The 25,149-nt window shown below is 39.7% G+C and overlaps 2 protein-coding genes across 6 annotated transcripts in view; one reads left to right on the top strand and one right to left on the bottom strand.

The window, feature by feature from the left end:
* Positions 1–25,149, top strand: part of tex9 (testis expressed 9) — a 66,603-nt gene that overhangs the window by 39,864 nt on the left and 1,590 nt on the right. For 4 of the 5 annotated variants that reach the window (XM_072564993.1, XM_072564991.1, XM_072564992.1 and 1 more), the window contains 3 exons: positions 5,984–6,066; positions 13,057–13,230; positions 23,287–23,421. In XM_072564993.1, coding sequence (XP_072421094.1) covers positions 5,984–6,066; positions 13,057–13,230; positions 23,287–23,421 — 392 coding nt within the window. Of the gene's footprint in view, positions 1–58; positions 323–5,983; positions 6,067–13,056; positions 13,231–23,286; positions 23,422–25,149 lie in introns of those variants that run through there. The other variant, XM_072564995.1, reaches the window with a different exon arrangement.
* Positions 6,716–25,149, bottom strand: part of mns1 (meiosis-specific nuclear structural 1) — a 53,623-nt gene continuing 35,189 nt past the window's right edge. Inside the window, exon 10 of the mRNA XM_072564989.1 lies at positions 6,716–7,047. Within this exon, the coding sequence (XP_072421090.1) occupies positions 6,991–7,047 (57 nt within the window). The 3' untranslated portion in view covers positions 6,716–6,990. The remainder of the gene's footprint in view (positions 7,048–25,149) is intronic.

Here is a 25,149-nt window from a genome sequence, read left to right on the forward strand (position 1 = left end):
CACAAAGCTCGTCCTTTTTCGAAAAGCTGTTCCTTTTCTCAAGGATACTGTGCCCTTGAATTTTTTTCAGAGGGATCGTAAAAGTCTGGGCTCGAAAGGACTGGTTTGGATTAGAGATGAAAGGGTTTACAGAGAGGCCTTTTTGTTTATACGTAAACAGATAAGACTTTAGGACAAAGCCTCTATGTTTTAGAAGACCTGAATAATGAAAGGGGAGTGCACAGTCCTAAAAGCTAAAGTCTTGTTTGAGTCAGTTCAGCAGAGGGCTTTGTGGAGTCAGGCTGTTAGACTGTCTTTCCTTCTGCCCTTCTAACTTTGACCAGTAAGCCTCTGTTTTGCTTTACTATCTGTTTAAGGGGTTTGTTTATTGTGACTGTTGTGTATTTTTGGAACAGCATAATGAAGTTTAGTTTGGGTAGACTGTGTTCTGTGGGTATTCCATATCCTGTTCTTTGTGTTTCATTCCATAATTTTGTGAATAAACTTTTGTCGGTTTTAAAACCTGGTAGTCAACCTTGCTAACTTACTGTGGCTAATTATCACTGTATACTTACCGAAACACATAGCAAAGTTACGGTCTGGGCTGCTGCTTAAGAATGTTTTGAGTGGTCTGGCCTAGTCCAGCTAATTTTTGTTTCATGTACAAGATCACCCAGGTTTCTGCCACCATACTTTGAGCCCATTTAAAAAAATATTTGGCTTTTTGATTCTTCTTATCAAGGTGCATAATCTCACCATTTTCTATGTTAACTTCCATCTGTAATAGAGTCATACAGCACAGAAACAGGACCTTAAGCCCACCATGTCTGTGGCAACTAACAAACACTACACTAATCTCATTTATCTGCACTTCGTCAATGGCCTATTATGCACTGACATTTTAAGTACTCATCCAGATGCTTCCTGATTGTTGTGAAAATACTTGCCTCCACTGCCCTGAGATGACCTGTTCCATATTATCTACCCTCTGGGTGAAATAATTTTTTTTCTGATATCTTCCAAACCACTTGCAGTTCACCTTAAACTTATGTCCTCTGGTGTTAGATATGTCAGCCACGGCAAGAGATTTTCACAATCTACTTTGTCTATCCCTCTCATAATTTTGTTTACCTCAGTCTCAATCCCCTCAGCCTCCTCATACTCCAAGGAAAACAAACTCATACTATCCAGTCTCTCCTCAGAACTGAGACTTTTCATCCCTGCAACATCCTCTGTACCCTCTCCAATACAGTCCTTCCAATAGTTTGGCGACCAGAACAACACACTGCGTTCTAACCAATGTTTTATAAAGTCATAACAAGACTTTCTTGGTCCTATATCCTGCATCCTAACTAATGGAAGGCAGACATCCAGTATGCTATCTTCACCACCCTGTTGACACCTTCAGGGATCTATGGACTTTTACATCACGGTCCCTTCACTTCTCAGTACTTCCTAGGGACCTACCGTTCATTGTGTATATCCCTCCTTTGTTAGACCTCCCAAAATGCATCACCTTGAATTTATTAGATTTAATTCCATCTGCAATTGCTGTGCCCAATTTGCCAGCTGATCAGACTGTAGCCTAAGACCATTGTCTTCACTATGAAACAACATAGCAATTTTCATGTCATCTGCACATTTACTAATTATGCCCTTATATATTCACATCCATGTCATTAATGTTTGTAATAAACAACAAGGGTCCCAGCACCAATCATTGTGGAATACTGCTGTTAACAGACTTGCAATTATAAAAACAACCATCCAATATCACCCTTTATAAGCTAACTTTGGATTTAGTTTGCCAGCTTGTCTTGGATCCCATGGGCTCTTACCTTTTGGACTTGCTTTCTGTATGGGAACTTGTCAAAGGTCTTACTGAAGTTGACATCAAACCATATCACGTGCACTACCATCATCAATATATTTAGTCAGCTTTTCAAAAAACTCAATTATTTTAGTCTGAAGGCATCTCTAACAATTCATGCTGACTACCTCTGATCAATAGCTGTCTTTCCAACCATGTCCTTCAGAATATTTTCCAATCATTTCCCTCCACTAATGACAGACTAACTGGTCTGTAATTACCTGGCCGATCCCTGTTCTTATGTGTCAGATTTTCAGCCCTGATCAGGGAACTCATTCAGTGAGGTCCACCTGGCTGACCTCATTACACTCACTCCATCCTTGTCCTTCCAACTAGAGGACATAGGGTGGTTCTTTTCTTTCAGCTGTTCCTGGGCATTTTCACACTGGTTCATGTTCCTCCAGGTCTGCCTTGATATGGGCAGCTTGTAATGCACAGTAGCTCGCTTCTTATGCCAGGAGCATCTCGAAAGGAATTAATTCTCTCCTTCAGCTGGCAAAGGTGTCAAGATGGTGCCATCCGCCGTGTCCATCTCAGATTCAGAGGTATCTTCAATGGTTGATAGAGAGGGAGCACTCATGGGTTCTGGAACAGCGGGAAAGGCTGTGGAGGGGCAAGGCTCATTTTGTTCCCGTACTGTTTGTGAGTTTGCAGCTTTCATGTGGTCCACGTGCTTATTCAGGACTGTCTCACCGACCTCAATTTTATACGGATTTGGACCCAACTTCTTGTTGAACATGCAGGACCATTCCAGTGGCTCGTCCACCAAACTTTGTCTCCTGAAGTAAACTGTCTCTCTCGCTTAGTGGAGTCTTGTGTCCCGCCATTGACAATCCTGATGCCTTTTCACTCCCAATAACTGAAAACATTGTGAGTCCACAAGCTGTCAGGAGAATTACTTGTAGCTTTTCATCTGTCCAAATGTCAGTTGATTCGAAAAAAATAACACATTCTTTCCACATACTGGGCCCAGTCTTCAACAGCAGGTACAAACTGCCAGCAATACTTACCCCAACTCAAAGATGACTGTTGCAAGTAAATTTCTACAGGAGCATGCTTTTCTCTCATCACCACTGAAATAACTCCACAGAGGTTATCTCGTCACCAAGTCACCCTTTCTTTACATGTGGACAGTCCTTGGCACTAATCCAGCCAGCTGTCAGAGTGAACAGGACATCTGACACTCGTTTCTTTTACCCAGGCTGGAATCGAACCTGGGTCCCTGGCACTGTTAGGCAGCAGTGCTAACCACTGAGCCAACACGCTACCATGTCTGAACACCACTGAAATAACTCCAGAGTCCGGTATCCCATCACAAAGTCATCCTTTATTTATATGTGGAGAGTCATTGAATCTGATCTAGGTCCCTCAGAGCCAGCTCTCGGTGTGAACAGAACCTTTGACATTTCTTTTTTTTCTCTTTTAGAACCTCTGACAGTCCTGGTTGTTTTTCTTTTTTTTCTTTTTTCCCCTTGTTTTCCCCACACTACTGCCTAACTGTTTATTTTGCCCCCACATCCATGGGACACTCGTTTTATTTTCTTTTTTAAATTTTTTTTCATTACCCCCACACTACCACCTCACTGCAATAGTACTTACTTTTCCCCTGCACCCATAGAACACTCATGTTTTTTTTCTCTGCAGTAGTGCTTATTTTTTTCCCTTGCACCCATGTTGTGTGTGTACGCAAGTGTGAGATACAGTGAGATACACAAGGTGCACAAATCTTTATTCAATTTCCACCACCAGGCAGAAAGGAAACACCCAAGTGGCCAGTGACAAGCAGTGCCCTTCACATCAATGACCAATGCTGCGTGCTCAAACAATGAAGGGAGGGCAGGGATTGAATCAAAACAGAGTTGGAGGGGGAAATAATGCACTCTACTCCCTGCAGTGCCCATCTCTCCCTGAACAACTCCAGGTGTTGGTGGACACCACGTGCTCCTTCTCCAGAGACACCCGTTAGCACTGCTGCCTCACAGCGCCAGAGACCCAGGTTCAATTCCCACCGCAGGCAACGGTGTGGTGTTTGCACATTCTCCATGTGTCTGCGTGGGTTTTGTCCCACAGTCCAAAAATGTGCAGGTTAGGTGAATTGGCAATGCTAAATTGCCCGTAGTGTGAGGTGAAGGGGTAAATGTAGGGGAATGGGTCTGGGTGGGTTGCTCTTCGGAGGGTTGGTGTGGATTTGTTGGGCCGAAGGGCCTGTTTCCACACTGTAAATAATCTAATCTAATCTAACATAACCGCGGAAGAGGGGGAGGCAATCGGCCCTGACAATCCCCTCCACGGCCTGCTGTCTGGACCTGTTCATGGCCAGGCCCAGGAGCAGACCCATGAGAAGGTCTTCAGACTTGCCCTTCCACACTCTTGATCTTCGGGGACTGAAGTGCAACCAAAAGCAGAGAAGGAGGTTTTTTGAGGAAATCAAAAAGGGAATGCAAGCGTCCACACCCAATATATACATGGTCCACAGCACCACAGAACAAACAGTTGGGTTGGGAGTCCGTGAACCACCACAATCTGCGGTTGCAGGGGGCTGCTGCATGCAGCACCCTCCACCCCAGATCCCTGAGAGAAAGGGGGAGGACTCCCATGTAGAGAACCCTCCACTGGGGATCTCCACCACCCAGTGGCAAATGGGCACGCCAAGGGGATGAGGGAGGACACTCAACATTTTATTCTTTTTTTCTTCTTTCCTGCGGTAGTGCTTATATTTTCCCCTGAACCCATGTTGTGTGTGTGCAAGTGTGAGACACAGTGAAAGACACAAGTTGCATGAATCTTTATTCAGTTTCCACCACCAGGAAGAAAGGAAATACCCGAGTGGCCAGTGACAAGCAGTGCCCTTCACATCAAAGGGCAATGCTGCGTGATCAAACCATGAAGGGGAGGGCAGGGATTAAATCAAAATAGAGTTGGAGGGGGAAATAATGAACTCCACTCCCTGCAGTGCCTACCTCTCCCTGAACAACTCCAAAGTGTTGGTGGATACCACATGCTCCTTCTCCAGAGACACCCAGGCTCTGACATAACCGCGGAAGAGGGGCAGGCAGTCGGCCCTAACGACCCCCTCCACGGCCCGCTGCATGGACCTATTTATGGCCAGTTTGGCCAGCCCCAGGAGCAGACCCAAGAGGAGGTCTTCAGTCCTGCTCTTCCCCCTTCTGTACCGGGTGCCTGAAGATCAGGAGCGTGGGACTGAAGTACAACCAAAAGCAGAGAAGGAGGTTTTGAGAAAATCAAAAAGGGAGTGCAAACATCCACACCCAATATATACATGGTCCACGGACTCCACAGCGCCGCAGAACAAACAGCTGGGAGTCTGTGAACCACCGCAATCTGCGGTTGCAGGGGACCGCTGCGTGCAGCACCTTCCACCCCAGATCCCCAAGAGAAAGGGGGAGGACTCCCACATAGAGAGCCCTCCACTAGGGATCTCCACTGCCCAGTGGCAAATGGGCACGCCAAGGCGTGTCCGGGCGGTGGATGAGGGAGGACACTCATGTTCTAATCTGTCAGCCAGGGTTCCCTGATTGGACTTCGGTAACGGCCCTCGTCAAGGATCTCATATTCTATGAGGTCCACCTGACTGACCACATTTCAATCACTACGATAGCCAAACTAACTGAATATGTTCTAATTTTGTAGATAGGACACAGCGCGGTGGCTCAGTGGTTAGCGTTGCTACCTCACAGCACCAAGGACTCAGGTTTGATTCTAGCCTTGGGTGACTATGGACTTTGCATATTCTCCCTGTGTCTGCATGGGTTTCTGTCAGATGCTCTGGTTCCTCCCACATTCCAAAGATGTGCAGGTTAGGTGGATTGACCATAATAAATGTGGAGCTACGGAGATAGATTACGGTACTGAGTTTGGCTGCGATGGTCTACAGAGTGTCAATGCAGACCTGATGAGCCAAATGGCCTTTTGCTGTGCTATAGGGATTCTATGATTCTATCTATGATTCTATTCTATGACAGAGGCAATCTATTTTGTCTTTGTAAGGCAACTCAACTGTTAACATTATATGCACTGTAAAGGATATTTTTAAAGCATTTGTTTTCTTGAATACTGTAGAATTAACTTCATAATAGAAAAAACTTAAGAAACTGTATTAATCTGAATTCACAGAGGCCCAGATACGATTTCTGAAAGCGAAACTACGAGTAATGCAAGAGGAACTGGACAGACTAGCTCATGAATACAACAAGAAGGTGGGGTTTTAAACATATAACATTTATCGTCAACTGTAAGGATGTTATAATATCAAAATCAAATATTAATTATATCATTGTCATGTATTTAGTGTTCAATGATTAGTTAATTGTGAAGTAACTGTGAGGGGCTAATAAGAACAAACAACATATTGTAAGTTAAAATATAGGGGGAAGGGATGAAATATGAAGATCAGACCCATAACATTGTTGCAGGATATTCTCGGGGTAGTGCCTAAGGCTCAAATAATATTTTCAGCTGCTTCATCAAAGTCCTTCTCTCCATCATAAGGTATAATACTCAGCACCATTCACCGATCCTCAAATTCTGAAACTGTTCATATTAAGGTACAGCAAGGGCTGATCAAAATTGTGGCTTGGTCTTCTAAGTGGCAAATAACAAGTGCAATAAGAGAGAATCTAACCATCATCACTTGACATTCAATGGCATTACTATCACTCTACTATTAACATCTTGGAGATTACCACTGACCAAAAATTGAACTGGACCAGCTTCAAGCGCAGGTCAGAGGCTGGGAGTTCTGCAGTGAGCAATTCACTGACTTGCTCCCTAAAGCCTGACTAGCATCTCCAAGACACATCATGAGTATGGTGTATACTCTCCAATTAGCTGTATGTGTGCAACTCAAAACTGTAGAAGCTTGACACCATCCAGCATAAAGCAGCCCCCTTGATTACAATGATTTGGAGATGCCAGTGTTGGACTGGGGTGTACAAAGTTTAAAATCACACAACACCAGGTTATAGTCCCAACAGGTTTAATTGGAAGCACTATAGTTTTCGAAGTGTCGCTCCTTCATCAGATGGTTGTACTTGATTACCACCTCATCTACTACTTTAAAATTCACCACCTCCATCATCAAAGTACAATTGTAGCACTGCAGGCAATCAACAAGGTATACTTCAGCAAGACACCAAGGCTCCTTTGGCAGCAACTTCCAAATTAACAACCTCTACCACCTAGAAGGGCGAGAGTAGAAGATGCATGAGAGTACTACCACCTGGAAGTTCAACTCCAAGACACACAGCACTCCTTTCCTTACAGTGGTATCCTTACACTCTAAGGGTGCAAGTATATAATTATTTGAAGTTTGTGTCACAGGGTGGCTAAAAAGCCATTTGACACCCTTGCCTTCATTGCTCAGTCCTTTGAGTATCAGAGTTTGGAAGTCATGTTGAGGTCATACGGGACACTGGTGAGGCCTCTTCTGGAATACTGTGTCCAGTTCTGGTCGCTCAGTTATAGGAAGAATATTATTTAGCTGGAGAAGGTTCAGAAGAGATTTACCAGGATATTGCCGGGTATGGAAGGTTTGAGTTACAAAGAAAGGCTGAATAGGCTGGATTTTTTTCACTGGAGTGTAAGAGGTTTAGAGGTGATTTGATAAAAGTTTATAAAATAATGAGGGGTATAGATAGAGTTAATGATAGTTGTCATTTCCCTAGAATGGTTGATTTTAAGACTAGGGGGCACATTTTAAAGTTGAGAGGAGAGAGATTTAAAAAAGACATGAGGCAAACTTTTTACAGAGGGCGGTTTGTGTGTGGAATGAACTTACTGAGAAAGTGGTGGATGCAGGTACAATCACAAAGTTTAAAAGGCATTTAGATAGATACGTGAATAGGAGAGATTTGGAGGGATATGGGCCAGGAGCAGGCAGGTGGGACTAGTTTAGTTTGGAACTATGTTTGGCATGGACTGCTTGGACCGAAGGATCTGTTTCCATGTGTATGATTCTACGACTGCATTGGTTCAAGAAGGTACCTCATCAACACATTTTCAAGAACAACTAGAGTTGGGCAATACATGCTGGTGTAGCCAGCGACACTCCCTCCTGTGAAAGAATAAAATAAACCTATGCAAATGCTACATTTATACATTATCTTTCATGACATTGAGTTTTCCCAACATGCTGTTCAAGTGTAAACACTTGTCAGTGTTGGTAATTCATACACAGATGGTTCCATAAACAGTGAAATTAATTCCAGTTGATGGTTGTGAGTTTTTTTATTTGGGTTGGAGTTCTCAGGGCAGAAGGAGATGAAATTGTGATCCTCACTTATGTGATTGGAAATTAGCTGCCATACACAATTCTAGTAAGATTACTTCGGTGAGAAATCTAATGTAGAGAGCCTCAACGGACATTTGTCACTGACTTGGCACACTTGTCATTTACAACTGTATATTTTAATTTCATTTATAAATATATTATAAATATATGTAGGTTCTTTTCTCTGAGTTATTTCAATACTTCGACACAATTGTTACCAGTGATTGCTGAACCTGTGGAATTCTTATCCTCAGCCTCTTGACGACTAAATTACTTTGCATTCACTAGGAAATAAACATGTCATTATCAACAGTACTGAAAACAATGTTTTCACGCATGTGTGATCAGCTTTATTATTCTCCACGTTTTCATGGGACTTAGGGTTAAAACTATGAAGTATAACTTTTCAGTTTGTGAAAGCACCTGTGACAGCATGTATCTGATATATATTTATTTTGAAATTCTCTTTGCACAATATCTGTCCTCATCAGAAATAAGCTCATGTTGTTTAAAGTCCTGGTACTGGTTAATAAATAGAAACATTTGTTATCCTTGAATGTACAATTCAAATGCATTGTCTTGGGTAAATGCCAGAATAAGATTTATGCGAAAGAAAGTTATCGATTGTAACTGTTTTATAATGTTACACGAACCTATGAATAGTTTTGACAAGTATCTTTTAAAAATTGCCTTTAAATGAATTCTGAAATTAGAGTCTAATTGAGAGAGCCATTTGATCTCAGAAGCACCAGTCATTGTAAACATATTGATATTAAAACATCTGTGAGTATAGAAAATATTCCACATATGGTAGATATTATCTGGTTCTTTACACATTTGCCTGAACTGACTTTATTTTTAACGGAGTTAATGTTTGGTTCGTTGACAAGTTTCTCTTGCCCAAAATGCCTTTCCCTCCTTCTCCCTGACCTCACACAATACTTAATGCTCTTTCTTAGAGCTACCTCAGAAAACTGCAAACTCGAATCAAAGATATACTGTATATACACGTGTAAAAGTTGACCCCTTATTTTTGGTCAAAAAATCTCGTATTTTTCATGTATCTTGTGTAAAGGTTGACCCTACTATATCGCGTTATAAACCACTTACAAAGAAAACTGCAAGTTCCCATTAACCCAATTGAACAAAATTGCGTTCATTCATTCACACTGGTAACTCTACTCATTGCTTTTTGTTTACTATATTGCATCTCCATCCACTCATTCATTCATGACTCTTCTGAGTCCACTTGGTTTACTATAGCATGTTTTGTTTCATTCATTCATTCAGACCGGGACTAAGTCTATCGGCACTTATCGCACTTTGTTGACTGTACATCCAAAAGTTAATATCATTAAAAAGTTAATCATTTTAATTGTGCCATTATATCTGAATAACAGTGAGATATATTAGCTGCATATATCTTTAATACTTTGACAAATTTGTTAATGTTGCTGAGGTTCAAAACATACGAGAGTAAATGAGAGGGAAATGGAAGAATCTGGCGGGAGAGTTCAAGACGCTTACACATTCAGAATTTAATAAATGTTTCATTTTAAGTGTGGCATCACACCAGGCCATGATGATACTGAGCAGTGTGATTTTGCAGGATTTCAATGAATCTTTGACATGTTAAATTTTCGTACCAGTATGTATAAATAAAACTTCCTACCAGTAGTTCATTCTTGTTTCTCTTGCTTTTATCCGATAATTACCTTTACCATAATTCATTGTGTTTTTCTTCTTTATCTGGGATTAGTTGTGTGATCAAATCGACTTCAGCTAATAATATGGTATTTCGAACTGCAGCATGAATTTTAGCCCCACAAAACTAGTACCCATGTATTAGTTGACCCTATAAATTAAAGCTTTAAAAATAGTCTAAAATATCTGACTTTTACACAAGTAAATTAGGAAGGAACTGAACATCCTATTTCTCTGTTTCATTACCTGCATCAGTCATGACTGGCCCACATTACTTATCATAGTGAAGTCAACATTCTCAGTTGGACCTAGTCGTGTCATTCATGCATTTTTAAAGAAAATTGTACAATGTAAGATCTGTCTTCTCATTCATATAAGAGAGAGGTCCACCCAACTTATATTGCAAACTTAACAATATTTCTCCAGTCATTTTTATGTCCAACAATTTTACTTTGGCCATTTACTGGACTTGAGAAAAGTTATGCAAAATGGATTCTGTCGTCAGTTCAGGAACTCAACAGAGATACTCAGAAGCGACTTTGAGTTGATGGTACAGGAAGGAAGAAATAAGATTACTATGGACTGTGAGAATCTATAAAATGATGAGTAAAAGCAGTGTGTAAGCATTCTATCACCAGAAGATGCATAAGCGTCAAACCTTTAGACAAAGGTATTATAGTCTATGTTTATACTTTTTAAATGATATTTGGTCTCAGCAACTAGATGCTGACTATAAATATTCCTGAGATATGAATACAATGTGCCTAGAAGCATGTAAACTCATTTGGGAAGTATAATAAAACAAGTTAATAAAGCTACATTCAGGCAGTATCAGTGGTTGGAAATAGGGGTATGCTATAGCTATGCTAAGACACAAAAGACAGAATCTTCCCAGCCACTGAACAACGTGGGCATTGGTGAGAAAGTTGTGAGAATCATGGTATTGCAGGTGCCAATTTCCCTCTATCCAACATGTTTGGAGCAATTCGCAGGAACTGTACAGGATAGCTGTGGATTGCTAGCAGTTGACTGGGTGTACAGCTGGGCTTTAAAGGTACAGCCTTTGCTAAGACTCCTGGAAGGTCCTGGCAGTAATTCCACCTATGGCAAATAGGATAATGTGATAAGCAGGTTACCATTGGGCCTGGTATATAGGTAGTGAGGTGAGTTTGGCAGAATAGCATGAGAAAAACCACTAGGTCTTGCAGAGAAAAACTCACCAAATTAAGACAGCCAATTTCTGGTAAGGTTCAATGGAAAGTATTCAATGTTTTCCTACTTTCTCCAATAATATCACTGATATTTCAACAGCAGCTTAACCTCACTATCTGCAGAAAGGCACCAAGTTGCCTTTTACACTAACTTATAATCCTGGCTTTGTTGATTTTACTCGTTCATTTATTTCATGTCTATCTCTCTTTCATTAGATTGGTCATGCCTAAATTATTCACTTGTTTGTCTCTAACCTATCCCCTCTAATACTTGAAGCCCCTCCAATTATTTCATCAGCATGTGCAACTTGCTTCAAAGGACCTTTGTCTTCATGAATTTTCATTATACCACTGAGAGCAATGATTAAAGAGTGCAACTCCTTCATGGTCCATTATAATAGATTATTTCTATCATGCTACAACGTCAAGGTGCAAGTGCAGCATAGAAGGAAATCTTTCAGTGATATACTTGTATAGAATTGAAACTTGCAACAAATAATTGCTATTTCTTTGCCCTATTTATAAAGCCTTTTATAATTTTACTTTTGAAATACTTATACATTTTTTTAATTTGTAGAACTTGGCTGTTATCAGCTATTTATTCAATGCTAAATGTTGGCCTCAATAGCTACTTATTGCTTAACTTCCATGTCCTAATGGCTGTAAATTTATTTTCAATGTTCTTCCAGTGATATTCCTTAGTTGAAGTTCACTGTTCACCAATTTTATTGTGTGTTTATTTTCTGTTCTCAAAAATTTTCATTAGTAAAAATTAAAATGAATGTCCCATTAACCTTATTTTTTTCAGCTTTCCCTTCATAAATATAATCTTTCCTTATATAATTAAATGAACCTTCTCTTGTTGCTTTCCACTGCTTTAATGTTTATCATTTGTAAAGTGCTGAGAACTATATGTAATAATGCAAGTTGCAGTATTTCTCCAGTCTTTCAAATATGTTGGATAAATTGAACATCTGTTCCTTGTTATTGTCCCAGTACTTTTTGTAGTGGTCTATTCTACCTGAACTACTTTTACCATTGCACCTGCAATATCAGAATTGCTTTTGCATTTTAATAATTGTAACATTTCACAAATCCTCCTTCTCTGTTTTTCTCAAGTTACCACATATTGTTTTTCTGCATTAAACTGCACCTGAGCTATCTGATGACCTTTAAAACCCTCTGTTTTGTTGTAACATCCCACATTCTTTTTCGCTGTTTGCTGTAGCTTGATTTGATACTGGTAGCAAACTTCAACCTCTTTCCTCTTGCATCTATGCCATATCATCTTTATAAATGGAAAATGACTGTTCATTTATCAGATGTTATAAATTAATTTATCCTGCTCTTTGCTTTCTGTTCCTTAGCCATTTTTTGCTCATGTAACTAGGTTTAGTTTAATTTCATGCCTTAATTGCTTTTACACATTTTTAGTATGGTACATATAGAATCCATCGGTGCAGAAACAGGCCATTTGACCCATTAAATCTGCATTGACCCTCCAAAGAGCATCCAGACCCAGTCCCCCCCCAATCTTAGTCCCTGTAATCCTCCATTTCCCGTAACTGATCTCCTAACCTCCACTTCCCTGGGCACTGTGGGCAATTTAGAATGGCTAATCCACCGAGCCTGCATATTTTTGGACTGTGAGAAGAAACTGGATCACCCGGAGGAAACCCATGTAGACACGACGAGAATGTGCTCACTCCACACAGTCGCCCAAGGATGGAATCAAATCTAGGTTCCTGGCACTGTGCGGCAGCAGTGCTAACCACTGAGCCACCCACATGTTATACATCTTTTGAAATTCTACTGCATTACCTTTAACTTCTCTTAATTTGATGAGTTTAATTGTTGACAATTTTCTGTTCATTTATATATTGTTAATCTTAATATTGGCTGTCTGAAATTGAGCAACCATTTCAATTGAAAGATTTTAATTTCAATCAAAATCTATTTGCAAGAAAATTTTACATAACTTCTCATTGTTCATTAAATAAAAGGATGATGAAAATAATGCCTTGAGGAATCAATTAAAAGAGATAGAGGAGGATCGTAACAAGTTACAGAAAACAACCAGCATCCAGCAGACACAAATTGATAAATATAAGAGCCTGGCAGATGAGGCACACAGGAAAAGCGATGGATTGCAACAACAAGTGACATCTTTGCAAAAGGTATATTTTATATTATAATGATCTATATAATTCATAATTAACCACTACTCATGAATATCACTTGATCACTGCCGACTATAATTGAAAATTACAGGCAGGGTGACCTGCTTTCAGGCCTCTCAAATTTCTCAAAACTGGTAACCATCTGTCTACAAGGTTGTGTACAAGTGCTTGGTCACACTTGCTTTATACAGCAGCTACATTTGTTGCAAGCATAACTGCAGGGCTGTACTCACCACTCACGCATTCACAGTGCTGTGATATCACTCCTGGTAGTGCTGCAGTTTACTGCTTGTATCAAAGAATAGAATTAAAATCGCAATTCAAAGGATTTATTTTCAAATTTTTAAAATCTGCTCAACTAAAATTGTGGAATCATGATATTCACAATGCTGCACTTTGAATATTTGTTAGCTCTACTTTTGACCCCTCGCTGCCCTGTTTCATTGCTCTTCACTGTTCTCTGTAAGGGGGCAACTAGAATGAGGACTGGAGCACTGACTAGACACTTAGCAGAGTGGCAATAGATTGCTGAACAGAACTGAAGCTCGAGTGTGGCAACAAGTGGAATGCCAAATGCAAGAGTAGTGTGAGCATTTCTTGAGCAGATGACCATCAGTGACATTGCACATGTGCCTTTGCAGAGTTGACGCCAACTTCCAGTTCCAGGTGCACAGTAATGTCATCAAAGGCATAGATTTCTTGTTGTAATGTGGTTGTAGGTGATACACAAAAATTGAAATGATTTACTAACTATATTTGTAGTGTTTTTCCAGTCTTCCAACTGTTTATTTCCTGAACAGTTTCCAGGTTGCTTTTCTGAGATTCTTAGTCTGTCTCTTGTAGGATTTTCCAACTGCCAGTCATTTATTTGAACCGATTTGCTCCTTTTTATATTACAGTAAAAAGTTACCAAAATTTTTCAGGCTTTTGGATACTTGGATACTTGAATATTTAGTCTTCAGAAAGGAGTTGTCAGTCAAATATATACTGAACCAAGCATAAAATCTGTGCTTTTGAAAATTATGTTACCAGGACCATGATTGCAATAGTTTTCCATTTCAGTCCTTCCTAACCCATGACTTTCCATCATTAAACTAAATGGGAAGAATTCTTCAGCTGTGCAGTAAATGGTAGAAATCTATGGTTACAGTTGTAAGCTTCACAACAAAGTATTGTGAGAAAATCTGCTATAAAGATTCTGCTTCAGCTGTTAAGCTATGCAAATATAAGAAACAAATTCTGAAGAGTCGCAAAAACACAGTTGAAGCAATGATAAATAGATTTCATTACATTGACATTTAATGAGAACAAAATGCCATGGAAATAAATGTTCCATGTGCGAAATAATTTTTAAGAAACACAAAGTTCTACTGTAAAATGCCCTGCTCTTCAACTGAACTCGTCAAACATTCATAAATATATTGCGCGTGACCTGGTAATAGATCTGTAAATATCATAGCTGATGTATAGCTCAGCCTTTCAAACTGAAAAATGTAACTTGAGAACATGTTTGAAGAAATTGAGGAATATGTTGGAATTTCTGTTCCTGAATGCTAATGAGTGGACCAAGTGCATGTAAATGTGATAGTGGTGTTTGATGGGCTGAAGGGCTTGTTTCTATGATGTATGACAATGAGAGTTCAAATGTTCACATTGGCTAAGAGCAGGATCAGGGTCACGTGTGATGCCCTCCATGGTTAAACAACATGGGTTTAATAAATGAAGAACTGGGCTTCATTCACCTGCTTACACATATGCTTCTAAAAATCTGAGAGTCTTCTTCAGAGAAATAGCTCATTTGTCACATCTCTGAAGAAGACTCTCAGATTATAAATACTAAATATTTTAATACTCTGTTACATTCATTTTACTCAAATTAAAATGTACAATCGTGTTCAGTACATTATCATCATTAGGTCTTCCAGATTTGAAAAATATTTAAAGGCAAACCTGTTAATGGATTACTACAATCAAAAGATCTTGGTAATAAATCCTTCTAAATCTGTAGTGAAACTGCTGTTTTTTTCTTTAAGAATGTAGCTTCTGAATTGTACCATTACTTACACAGAAGTAGTTTTTCTGGATACAAATAGGACAGGTAGAGTTTTATTTTCTAGGATTCAGTCAAAAATTACTTGATCAATCATCCCTGAACACATTTTCTAAAATCCTTTCAATAGTAAATCTAAATTCCATCTCCAACGCACAATAAACAAACCCCCTACTAACGTCTTGAAAAGAATAGTACTTTTTGTAAATAAGTAAGGTATTTGATTAAAAAATTGGATGCTGTTTGTTCCTCCCATAAGATGTGCTTCATAAGTATAGTCACATTTATGTTAAATATTATATTAATACTTTCAATATAGTTTGGTATTTATGTACTGATATGTTCTGATGTGTGAAGATAAAATGTTTATGCAAATATGACGACTCTATTGTGGATTTCTATACTCCCTAATGTATGAATCTGGAGATACCAAGTATTTTAAATTTGGACTTTGGAGCCTGGATAGGTTTCATTAAAGTAGAATTGTACATTTAATTTAAAGTTTGAAAAATGTATTCAAGCTTGTGTCATTGGAGAGCAGTTTTCTGTGGGAATGGTTTCAAGGTATGGACCCAGGTAGGTCATTAATTTGTTTAATCAAATGTTTGTATTCACTATAAGTTTCAATTATATGTTATTATTGTTTCAAGTTGGAAGTAAAAATATTCCAGGTTTAATGTTATCTTTACATGTGGTATGTGCATATATGATAAAGGATCACTTTTTCCTCCCCTCTGTCTTGAAGGATACTATCACAGCTGGGTTAAAATCTTTAGAAGCATATGTGTAAGCAGGTGAATGAAGCCCAGTTCTTCATTTATAAACCTATGTTGTTTAACCATGGAGGGCATCACAGGTGACCCTGATCCTGCTCTTAGCCAATGTGAACATTTGAACTCTCATTGTCATACATCATAGAAACAAGCCCTTCAGCCCATCAAACACCACTATCACATTTACATGCACTTGGTCCACTCATTAGCATTCAGGAACAGAAATTCCAACATATTTCTCAATTTCTTGTCCAGGTGCATTGGGGCAACAATGGCTCTTCATCTGTTCCTCAGCAGAGACAGCTAATAAAGTGTGAACCACAAATCAAAGCTGAGATTATCAATTGCTCAAGATTTATGAGTGCTGCACCAATGGTTCTCTTATTTACAAAACAATTGGGATTCAAGTATTTTAGAGCCTTTTTTTAATCTAGTAAAATAAATGCCCCAAACCATAAAAATGTATTAATGACAAATCATGGAATACTAAATTACTAAAAGACATTTCAACAGTCATGTGTAAAAGTCATCAAATCAGGGATTAACTTTTGCTGCCATCTGATGGTTAGTAAGGTAATTGTTCACTATCTATTTATATTTTTCTGTGATTTTAAACCAGATTTCAGTAGTCAGTACTGGAGATCATACCTCTAATAATTTGAAATATTTTATTCATTTCTAATTTGAAACACTAATCACACATGTATTAAATTATGAAAATGTATTCTTGGGAAGTCGATGTCACTGGCAAGGCTGTCATTATTGCCTCTCCCTAACTGCCTGAAAGGTTGATGGTGGGCTGGTTTCTTCAATAGCAGATTTGCTACTTAAGGGCAGTTAAGATTTATGCATGTCCGTGTGGAATTAATGTTTAACTATTAGGCTGAACTGTGTAAGGTTGGCAGATTTATTTCCTTAAAGGTAATGAGCATACCAATTTTTTGTTTAAATTGAAATACAAAATCTTAATGGTCACTCTTATTGTCACTAATAAGATTAGCTTCCCTACAGTGTCGAAACAGGCCCTTCGGCCCAACATGTCCACACTGACCCTCCACCCAGACCCATTACCCTCTGACTAATGCACCTAGCACTATGGACAATTAGCATGGCCAGTTCACTTGCCCTGCACATCTTTGGATTGTGGGAGGACACCAGAGCACCCAGAGGAAACCCATGCAGACACGGGAAGAATGTGCAAACTCCATACAGTCACATGAGGCTAGAATTGAACCTGGGACCCTGGTGCTGTGAGGCAGCAGTGCTAACCACCGTGCTACCCAACAATCTGTGCTTGGATATGATCTGAGATTCCTTGGATTAATAATCCTTTAACATAAACCCTGTACCTGAACATGTAAATTTATATTTGTGCATTATTTGCGGATAAGTATTAACAGTTGAAATGCAAGAATTCTTAATTTAGAGCACAACGTATTACTTTACTGAAGAGATTGGGAGATGAGTCATAAACTTTTAAATAAAGATGACAAACTAATGCTCAAGAAGAGGGGCTCTATTAAATTTGCAACAATATTTGTATTAGTTAGAAGTCTGTAATGAACTGCTTAATCAACAAAATGAGAAAATTAATTCAGAAAATGCAGTTATGATTTCTAAATTGTCTTGTTACACGTTGTTCTGAACAAAGTAACATTGTTTAATTTATATTTTATGTGTTTGGCTCGGGAGGGGAGTTTCATTTTAAATTTGTTCTTGTGGGCTTTATGCAAAAAAGTCTGGAGACAGGTTCTTTACATGCATTTTAATGAGGTTTTTACCACCCTTGAGATGAAGAGATTAGGGTTAGTAGTTTAAAGCAAAAAAACCAGAAAGAAAACCGCTGTGCTTAATGACAAGGATTCAATGGTCTCTCAGAGAATGAGAAGACTCTAAATGGGAGTGAGTGAGTGTATATATTCAAGAAAGTGAAGGTAGAAGTGTTGGAATCTGTGGTAAGAAATCTGTTAAATCTGCTAGTCATACAATTATACAGCATAGAAACAGACCCCTCAGGCCCCTATGTTTACTCTGACCAACAAACACAAAACTATACTAATCCCATTTATGTGCATTTGGTCCATAGCCTACTATACCGTGCCACTTTAAAAGATTATTTCGATGCTTCTTAAATATAGAGAGAGTACCTGCCTCCGGCACATTTTCAGATAGCAAGTTCCATAGTTATACTGCCCTCTGAGTAAAATATTTTTTCCTCTTGCTCTTAATATTCTTCTGGTTTTCCTTAATCCTGTATGCCAAAGATACTTTGTGGCCTCTCTTTGCCCTCCTAATTTCCTTTTTAAACACCTCTCTACACTGTCTATACACCTGACGGACCTCCTTTGTTTTTACTTCTCTGTACATAATGTATGTTTCCCTTTTTTTTAATCAAAGTTTCAATATCCTTGATATCCAGGGTTCCTTGGACTTGCTGCTCTTGCCCTTACGGGAATATGCTGGCCCTGAACTCTCACTATATCACTTAAAAGACTTCCACTTGTAGACTTGCCTGCAAGTACATTCTCCTAGTCTAGTTTGTCTAATCCTCTCTAATGATATTGAAATTGATCTTCCCCCAACTTAGACACTTAACTTCTGTACTATACTTACCTCTTTCCTTAATTCCTTTGAAACTTATAGTTATGGTCACTATTTAGAAAATGCTTGTCCACTGACACCTCAACTTCATTGAGATTGAGTTTAGACAACTCATGAACTTGCCTAATTATTGGCAAAAAAGAGCATCTGCTGATTGTGCCAGTATCCTTTTTCATAGAATCCCTACAGTGTGGAAGCAGGCCATTGAGTCCACATCACCCCTCCAAAGACCTCCCACCCCTACCCTATTCTTGTAACCCCGACCTTCCCACAGCTAATCCACCTAGCCTGCACATTCCTGGACACTACAGGCAATTTAACACCGCAGATTCACCTAACCTGCACACTTTTGGACTGTGGAAGGAAACCGGAGCACCCGGAGGAAACTGATGTAGACATGGAGAGAATGTGTAAATAGTAATCACGATGTGAGGCACAAGATACACCAGGAGACAGAAAAATCCTGTAAGAAAGACAAGATTAGACTGATCATGGGATTTCAATATGGGACTGAGAAAATCAGGTTGGTAGTGGATTGCAAGAAAGGGAATTTGTGAAATGTCTACAAGATGGCTTTTTGAAGCACCTCATGGAGGTAACCCGGGGAACAGGCAGTTCTCGATTTAGTGTTGTGCAATGAGGCAGACTTGATAGGGGAGCTTAAGGTGAAGGAATGCTATGGTGGCATTGACCATAACATGATAGAATTTACTCTGTAATTTGAGAGGGAGGAGTTGAAATTGGATGTAACAGTATTACAGTTGAATAAAGGCAACTACAGAGGCATGAAGGAGGAGCTGATCAGAATTGACTGGGAGAGAAGCCTAGCAGGAAAGACAGTAGGACAGTAATGGAAGGAGTTTAGATTACTTATAGTGTGGAAACAGGCCCTTCAGCCAACAAGTCCACACCGACCCTCCGAAGAGCGACCCACCTCGACCCATTTCCCTACATCTAACACAATGGGCAATTTAGTATGGCCAATTCACCTAACCTGCGCATTTTTGGTCTGTGGGAGGAAACCGGAGGAAACCCATGCAGATATGGGGAGAATGTGCAAACTCTACACAGACAGTTGCCTGAGGCGGGAATTGAAACCGGGTCTCTGGCGCTGTGAGGCAGCAGTGCTAACCAATGTGCCACCCTATTCTGGGAGTAATTTGGGAAACACAGCAAAAAATCATCCCTAGAAAAAGAAGCATACTAAAGGGAGGATGAGGCAACCATGGCTGACTAGGGAAGTCAGGGACAGCATAAAAGCAAAAAAGAAAACATAATGCAGTGAACGGCAGTGGGAAGCCAGAGGATTTGGAAGTCTACAAAGAACAACAGAGGACCACGAACAAAGAGATAAGGAGGGAAAAGATTAAATATGAGGGTAAGCCTGCCAGTCATTTGAAAGAAGATTGCAAGAGTTTCTTTAGATATATAAAGGGCAAAAGTGGACATTGGGTTGCTGGAAAATGACACTGGAAGAGTAGTGATGGGGAACAAAAAAATGGCAGGGAAACAAAGAAATGGTGGAAGAACTGAACAAGTACTTTGTGTCAGTCTTCATAGTGAAAGACATGAGTAACATCCCAGAAATTCAAGAGAGTCGGGGCACAGAGGTGAGTATGGTGGCATCACCAAGGAGAAGGTGCTAGAAAAACTGAATGGCCTGAAGGTAGATAAATCACCTGGACCTGATGGACTATATCCCAGAGTTCTGAAGTAAATGGCTAAAGAGATAGTGGGTGCATTAGTGGTGATCTTCCAGGAATCACTGGAGTCAAGAGAGGTCCCAAAGGACTTGAAAATTGCTAGGGTAACCCCACTCTATTTAAAAAGGGAGTAAGGCAAAGGATGAGAAATTACAGGTCAATTGGCCTGACTTCAGTTATTGGTAAGATTTTGGAGTCCATTGTGAAGGATGAGATATCTGAATACTTCAAAGTGCATAGTTAATAGGACAAAGTCATCATGAGGAGGTAATGATCAGGTTAGACCAAGGAGAGTCAATGGGTGTTATCTGCTTGGATTTCCAAAAGGCCTTTGACAAGGTGCTGCACAGGAGGCTGCTGAGTAAGATAAGGGCCCATGCTGTGAGAGGCAAGGTACTAACATGGATAAAAGATTGGCAGAAAACAGACTGGGGATAAAAGTGTCCTTCTCAGGATGGCTGCTAGTAACTAGTGGTGTTCTGCAAGGGTCAGTGTTGGGATTACAACTTCTCATTTTATACATTAATGATCTGGTTGAATGGATTGAGGGTACTCTAGCTAAGTTTGCAGATGATACAAAGATAGGTAGAGGGATATTGAGGAGGTGGGGAGGCTGCAGAAGGATTTGGACAGGTTAGAAGAGTGGGCAAAGAAGTGGCAGATGGAGTACAACGTGTGAAATTGTGAGGTCATGCAGTTTGGTAGGAAGAATAGAGGTATGGACTATTTTCTAAATGGGGAGAAAATTCAGAAGTTTGAATTACAGAGAGACTTGGGAGCTCTAGCCCAGGACTCTCTGAAGGTAAACTTGCAGGTTGAGTTGGTAGTTAGGAAGGCAAATGCAGTGATGGCATTTATTTTGAGAGGACTTGAATATAAAAGCAGGGATGTATTTCTGAGGTTCGATAGGGCTCTGGTCAGACCACATTTGAAGTGTTGTGCATAGTTTTGGGCTCCATGTCTATGGAAGGATGTACCAGCCCTGGAGTGGGTCCACAGGAGGTTCATGAGAATGGTCCCAGGAATGAGAGGTTAACATATGAGGAACGCTTGAGGACTCTGGGTCTATACTTGATGGAATTTAGAAGAATGAGGGGGGATCAAATTGAAACTTAGAGAATACCAAACAACCTGGACAAAGCTGATGTTGGGAAGATGTTTTCATTAGGGCCCAAGGGCACAGCTTTAGAATAAAGGGAACACCCTTTAGAACAGAGCTGAGGAGAAACCTCAGCTAGTGCGTGGTGCATTCATTGCCACAGAAGGCTGTAGAGGTCAGGTCATTGAATACATTTAGGCCAAAGATACATAGGTTCTTGATTGTCAAGGGGATCAAAGATTACAGGGAGAAAGGTTGAGAAACTTATCCGTGATCAGCCAATTTCTGCTGCTATGTCTTATGGTTTTAAGCTGCACACAGACTGTCACCTGAGGCTGGAATTGAACCCAGGTCCCTGGCTCTGAGGCAACAGTACTAACCATTGAGCCACCGTGCCAGCTTGAGCAATATTTGATTTTTACGGATATTGTTGAGAATAGTGAGTGTTTGAATCCTTTTTTTGGTGTTTGTAATGAAAATGTTCCAACCTTTTCATCTAGTGGAATAAAGTTCATGTTTTTCTTATCTAATAAACCTTTCATTCTTTGCAGACTGCACTGGAGAGGGATTTTGGGGTGCTAGCATCCATAAAGATCACAAAAAGCTTGTGAACATAATCTGCGGGTAATAGGGAGGCATATGGACTGTTGGCTTTATTTCAAAAGGAATTTCAAAAATGGAGAGATCATTCTAAAACTATGCAAAGCATTAGTCAGACCACTTCTGCAATACTGTTCCTCTTCTCTAAGGAAAAATTTGTTGGCAGTTTAGAGAAGGTCCACCCAGGTTGCTCATTCATATACAGAGGAACCTCGATTATCCGCAGGGCATGGGTGGGAAGTATGTTGTTTGGTTAATTGAATGCTGGATAATCAAATGCTAAGCATTGGTACCTTGCGATCTTGTTCGGATAATCTGAAATTTGGTTAATTGAATGCCAAAAGTTCCTCTGTAGAGGGTTTTCTTTAGAGGAGAGGTTATGTGGGTTGGGCTTGTTCTTATTGGAGTTTAGAAGAACGAGAGAAGACCTGATTGAAACATGCAAGATTCTTAAGGGGCTTGACAAGGTAGATGCAGAGAGGTTGTTTCTCATTGTCAGGATCTTGGATCAGGAGACATAATATCAATGTAAGGAGTCGCCCAGTTAGGACAGAGATGTAGTGGAATTTCTTATCTCAGCATTTTTTACTGCAGAGGGCTGTTGAGGCTGTTAAGTATATTCAAAGCTGAGCGCCATATTTTTAATCAGAAAGGGAATTCAGGGTTATGCTGATAGGGCAGGAAAGTGGAGTTGGGGATTATCAGATCAGCCATGATCTAATTGAACATCAGACCAGACACGTTGGGTTGAATGGCCTACTTCTGTTCCTACATTTTATGGTCTTGTGGACTATTGTGAATGTGTTCACTACTAACTGTGAAGATCAGTTTAAAAAAAACAAAATTAGGATCTATCAAGCCAAGTTTAATTTGGGATCTGACTTGTCCAATATTAACATCAGTTTGGGTCATCACAACATTAATACATATAATGTATTATTCCAGTCTGTATTGGTTTTACTTCCGCCTGTTCAGGCTGTTAGGTGTAAGGCACCTCCGGGTCTGCAAATATTAAATTTAGCTAGCTAAGTAAGTAGTCATTGAATGATTCAGTCTTATTCAGCATACTGAGGTAAATGAGCCCTAATTGTACTGGTGAACAAATACAAATGAGTACATAAATGCACGAGTATAATTTTCAGAGTCTCAGACAAATTATGGATTTTCATATATTTAAAATCCTACTTAGAATAATGATTATTTCTCCCCACACAATTGTTAACTTAGGAATTGGACAACCAGAAAAGAACCCAGAAGCAAGCTGCTACAAACCATAGTGCCACAGAGGTTCGTCTAAACAGAGCATTAGAAGAGGCTGAAAAATACAAGACAGAACTCAATAAATTGAAGCAGAATAACAAGGTAATATTACAAATGCTTTGGCAAAGATATGATATTAAACATCAATGCAAGCTGAGGAGCTATTGCTACATTGTTGTATATTTATTTCTATCAAAGCTTTTTGTCTGCCGGTCCACACAAGGAGCAAGGCATTAATATTTGTTAAGGAACAAGTCAGACACCTCGAAACACTTCAAAAAGGTAGCCCAGATCCTAACTTTGCTAGGGTAAAGTGGATATTCCAGGAGAGATGTCGCTGGTCAAACCACTTAGTTTTAAACAAAACATAATTTATTTACAAGATTACCAAATGAAACACAAATAAAAGAGAACAGAATACTGAATAGCTTAATCTATCCAAAAACAAAAGATTATACCAACTTAATCATGCTGCTCCCAATACTTGCAACAATCCCCATAAACACCCCTTGGCACAAAAGGTAAAATCAAACACAAGTTCTTACAGGAGAGAAGTCAGAGAGAGAGTACCAGCCTGGACCTGTTTCTTTGGGTCCAGCAGTTTCTGTTTCACACTACTGCTAAAAATTAAACTAAACCAGAGAAAAGCTGAGCTGAGAGAACTGGCCATTCCCTTTTCATTGCGCAAGTGTTTTTTTTTAAACTTGAACACCTTCCGCCTGAGGCAGTATCTGTTAGTTATAAACAAATTGGACCTAAAACCCTTCAACCCCAGACGTTTTGGAGTCTGTGTCTTCTACGACCTCCCTGTGGAAAAAAGAAGCCAAGGACAACATAACCTTGTTAAAAAAGGAGCTGCATTGTCACATATTATTGTGTTAATTATGAACTTCTACAGTTAACTGTGGTCATTTTGGCAAAACAAAACCTCTCAAACAATTCATAGAAGTTCATCTTTTGGGTGTTTGAAGAAATTAATAGCAAATTATTACCTCGCATGAAATTTAGCTTGACAGTTGGAAACCTAAAGTAATAATTGTATAGAATTCTGCAGATGTCGAAACTGTTTGCATACCATTACAGTGACATTGAAATGGTAAGACTCAACAGAGGTTATATTTGGTACTCATCACCTAGTTTACTGGCATTTCAAATCTTGGGATCTGAGTTACAGAAATACACTCTAAACATAGCTTTATCAACAGTAGACAATTGCTAATACTAGAGACCGGGAGAAAAACAGTAAGGTTGCCATGATCTACTAAAAATGTTCTTGGATTCTATCAACAACTAATTTCATCTTATCATTAACAAGTGGATTTTGGGCTTATTTATCAAACTTTCCACTTCGTTTCCCTTAACCCATCTAAACAAGTGGTTCACAAACTGGCTCTGGTTAGCACTGCTGCCTCACAGTGCCAGGGACCCAAGTTCAATTCCACACTTAGGCGACTGTCTGTGTGGAGTTTACACATTCTCCCCGTGTTTGTGTGGGTTTCCTCCGGGTGCTCCAGTTTCCTCCCACAGTCCAAAAATTTGCGGGCAAGGTGAATTGGCCATGCTAAATTACCCATAGTGTTAGGTGAAGGGGTAAATGTAGAGGAATGGGTCTGGGTGGGTTGCGCTTCAGCGGTTTAGTGTAGATTTGTTGGGCCGAAGGGCCTGTTTCCACACTGTAAGTAATCTAATCTAAATTGGCTATGCTAAATTGCTCATAGTGTTCAGGAATGCATAGATTGGATGCATTAGTGAGTGGTAAATGTAGAGTAATAGGATAGGGAAATGGGTCTGGGTGGGTTACTCTTCATAGAGTCGGTGTGGACATGTTGG

Source organism: Chiloscyllium punctatum, chromosome 48 (assembly GCF_047496795.1).
Source record: "Chiloscyllium punctatum isolate Juve2018m chromosome 48, sChiPun1.3, whole genome shotgun sequence".
In the NCBI taxonomy this organism is placed as follows: domain Eukaryota; kingdom Metazoa; phylum Chordata; class Chondrichthyes; order Orectolobiformes; family Hemiscylliidae; genus Chiloscyllium; species Chiloscyllium punctatum.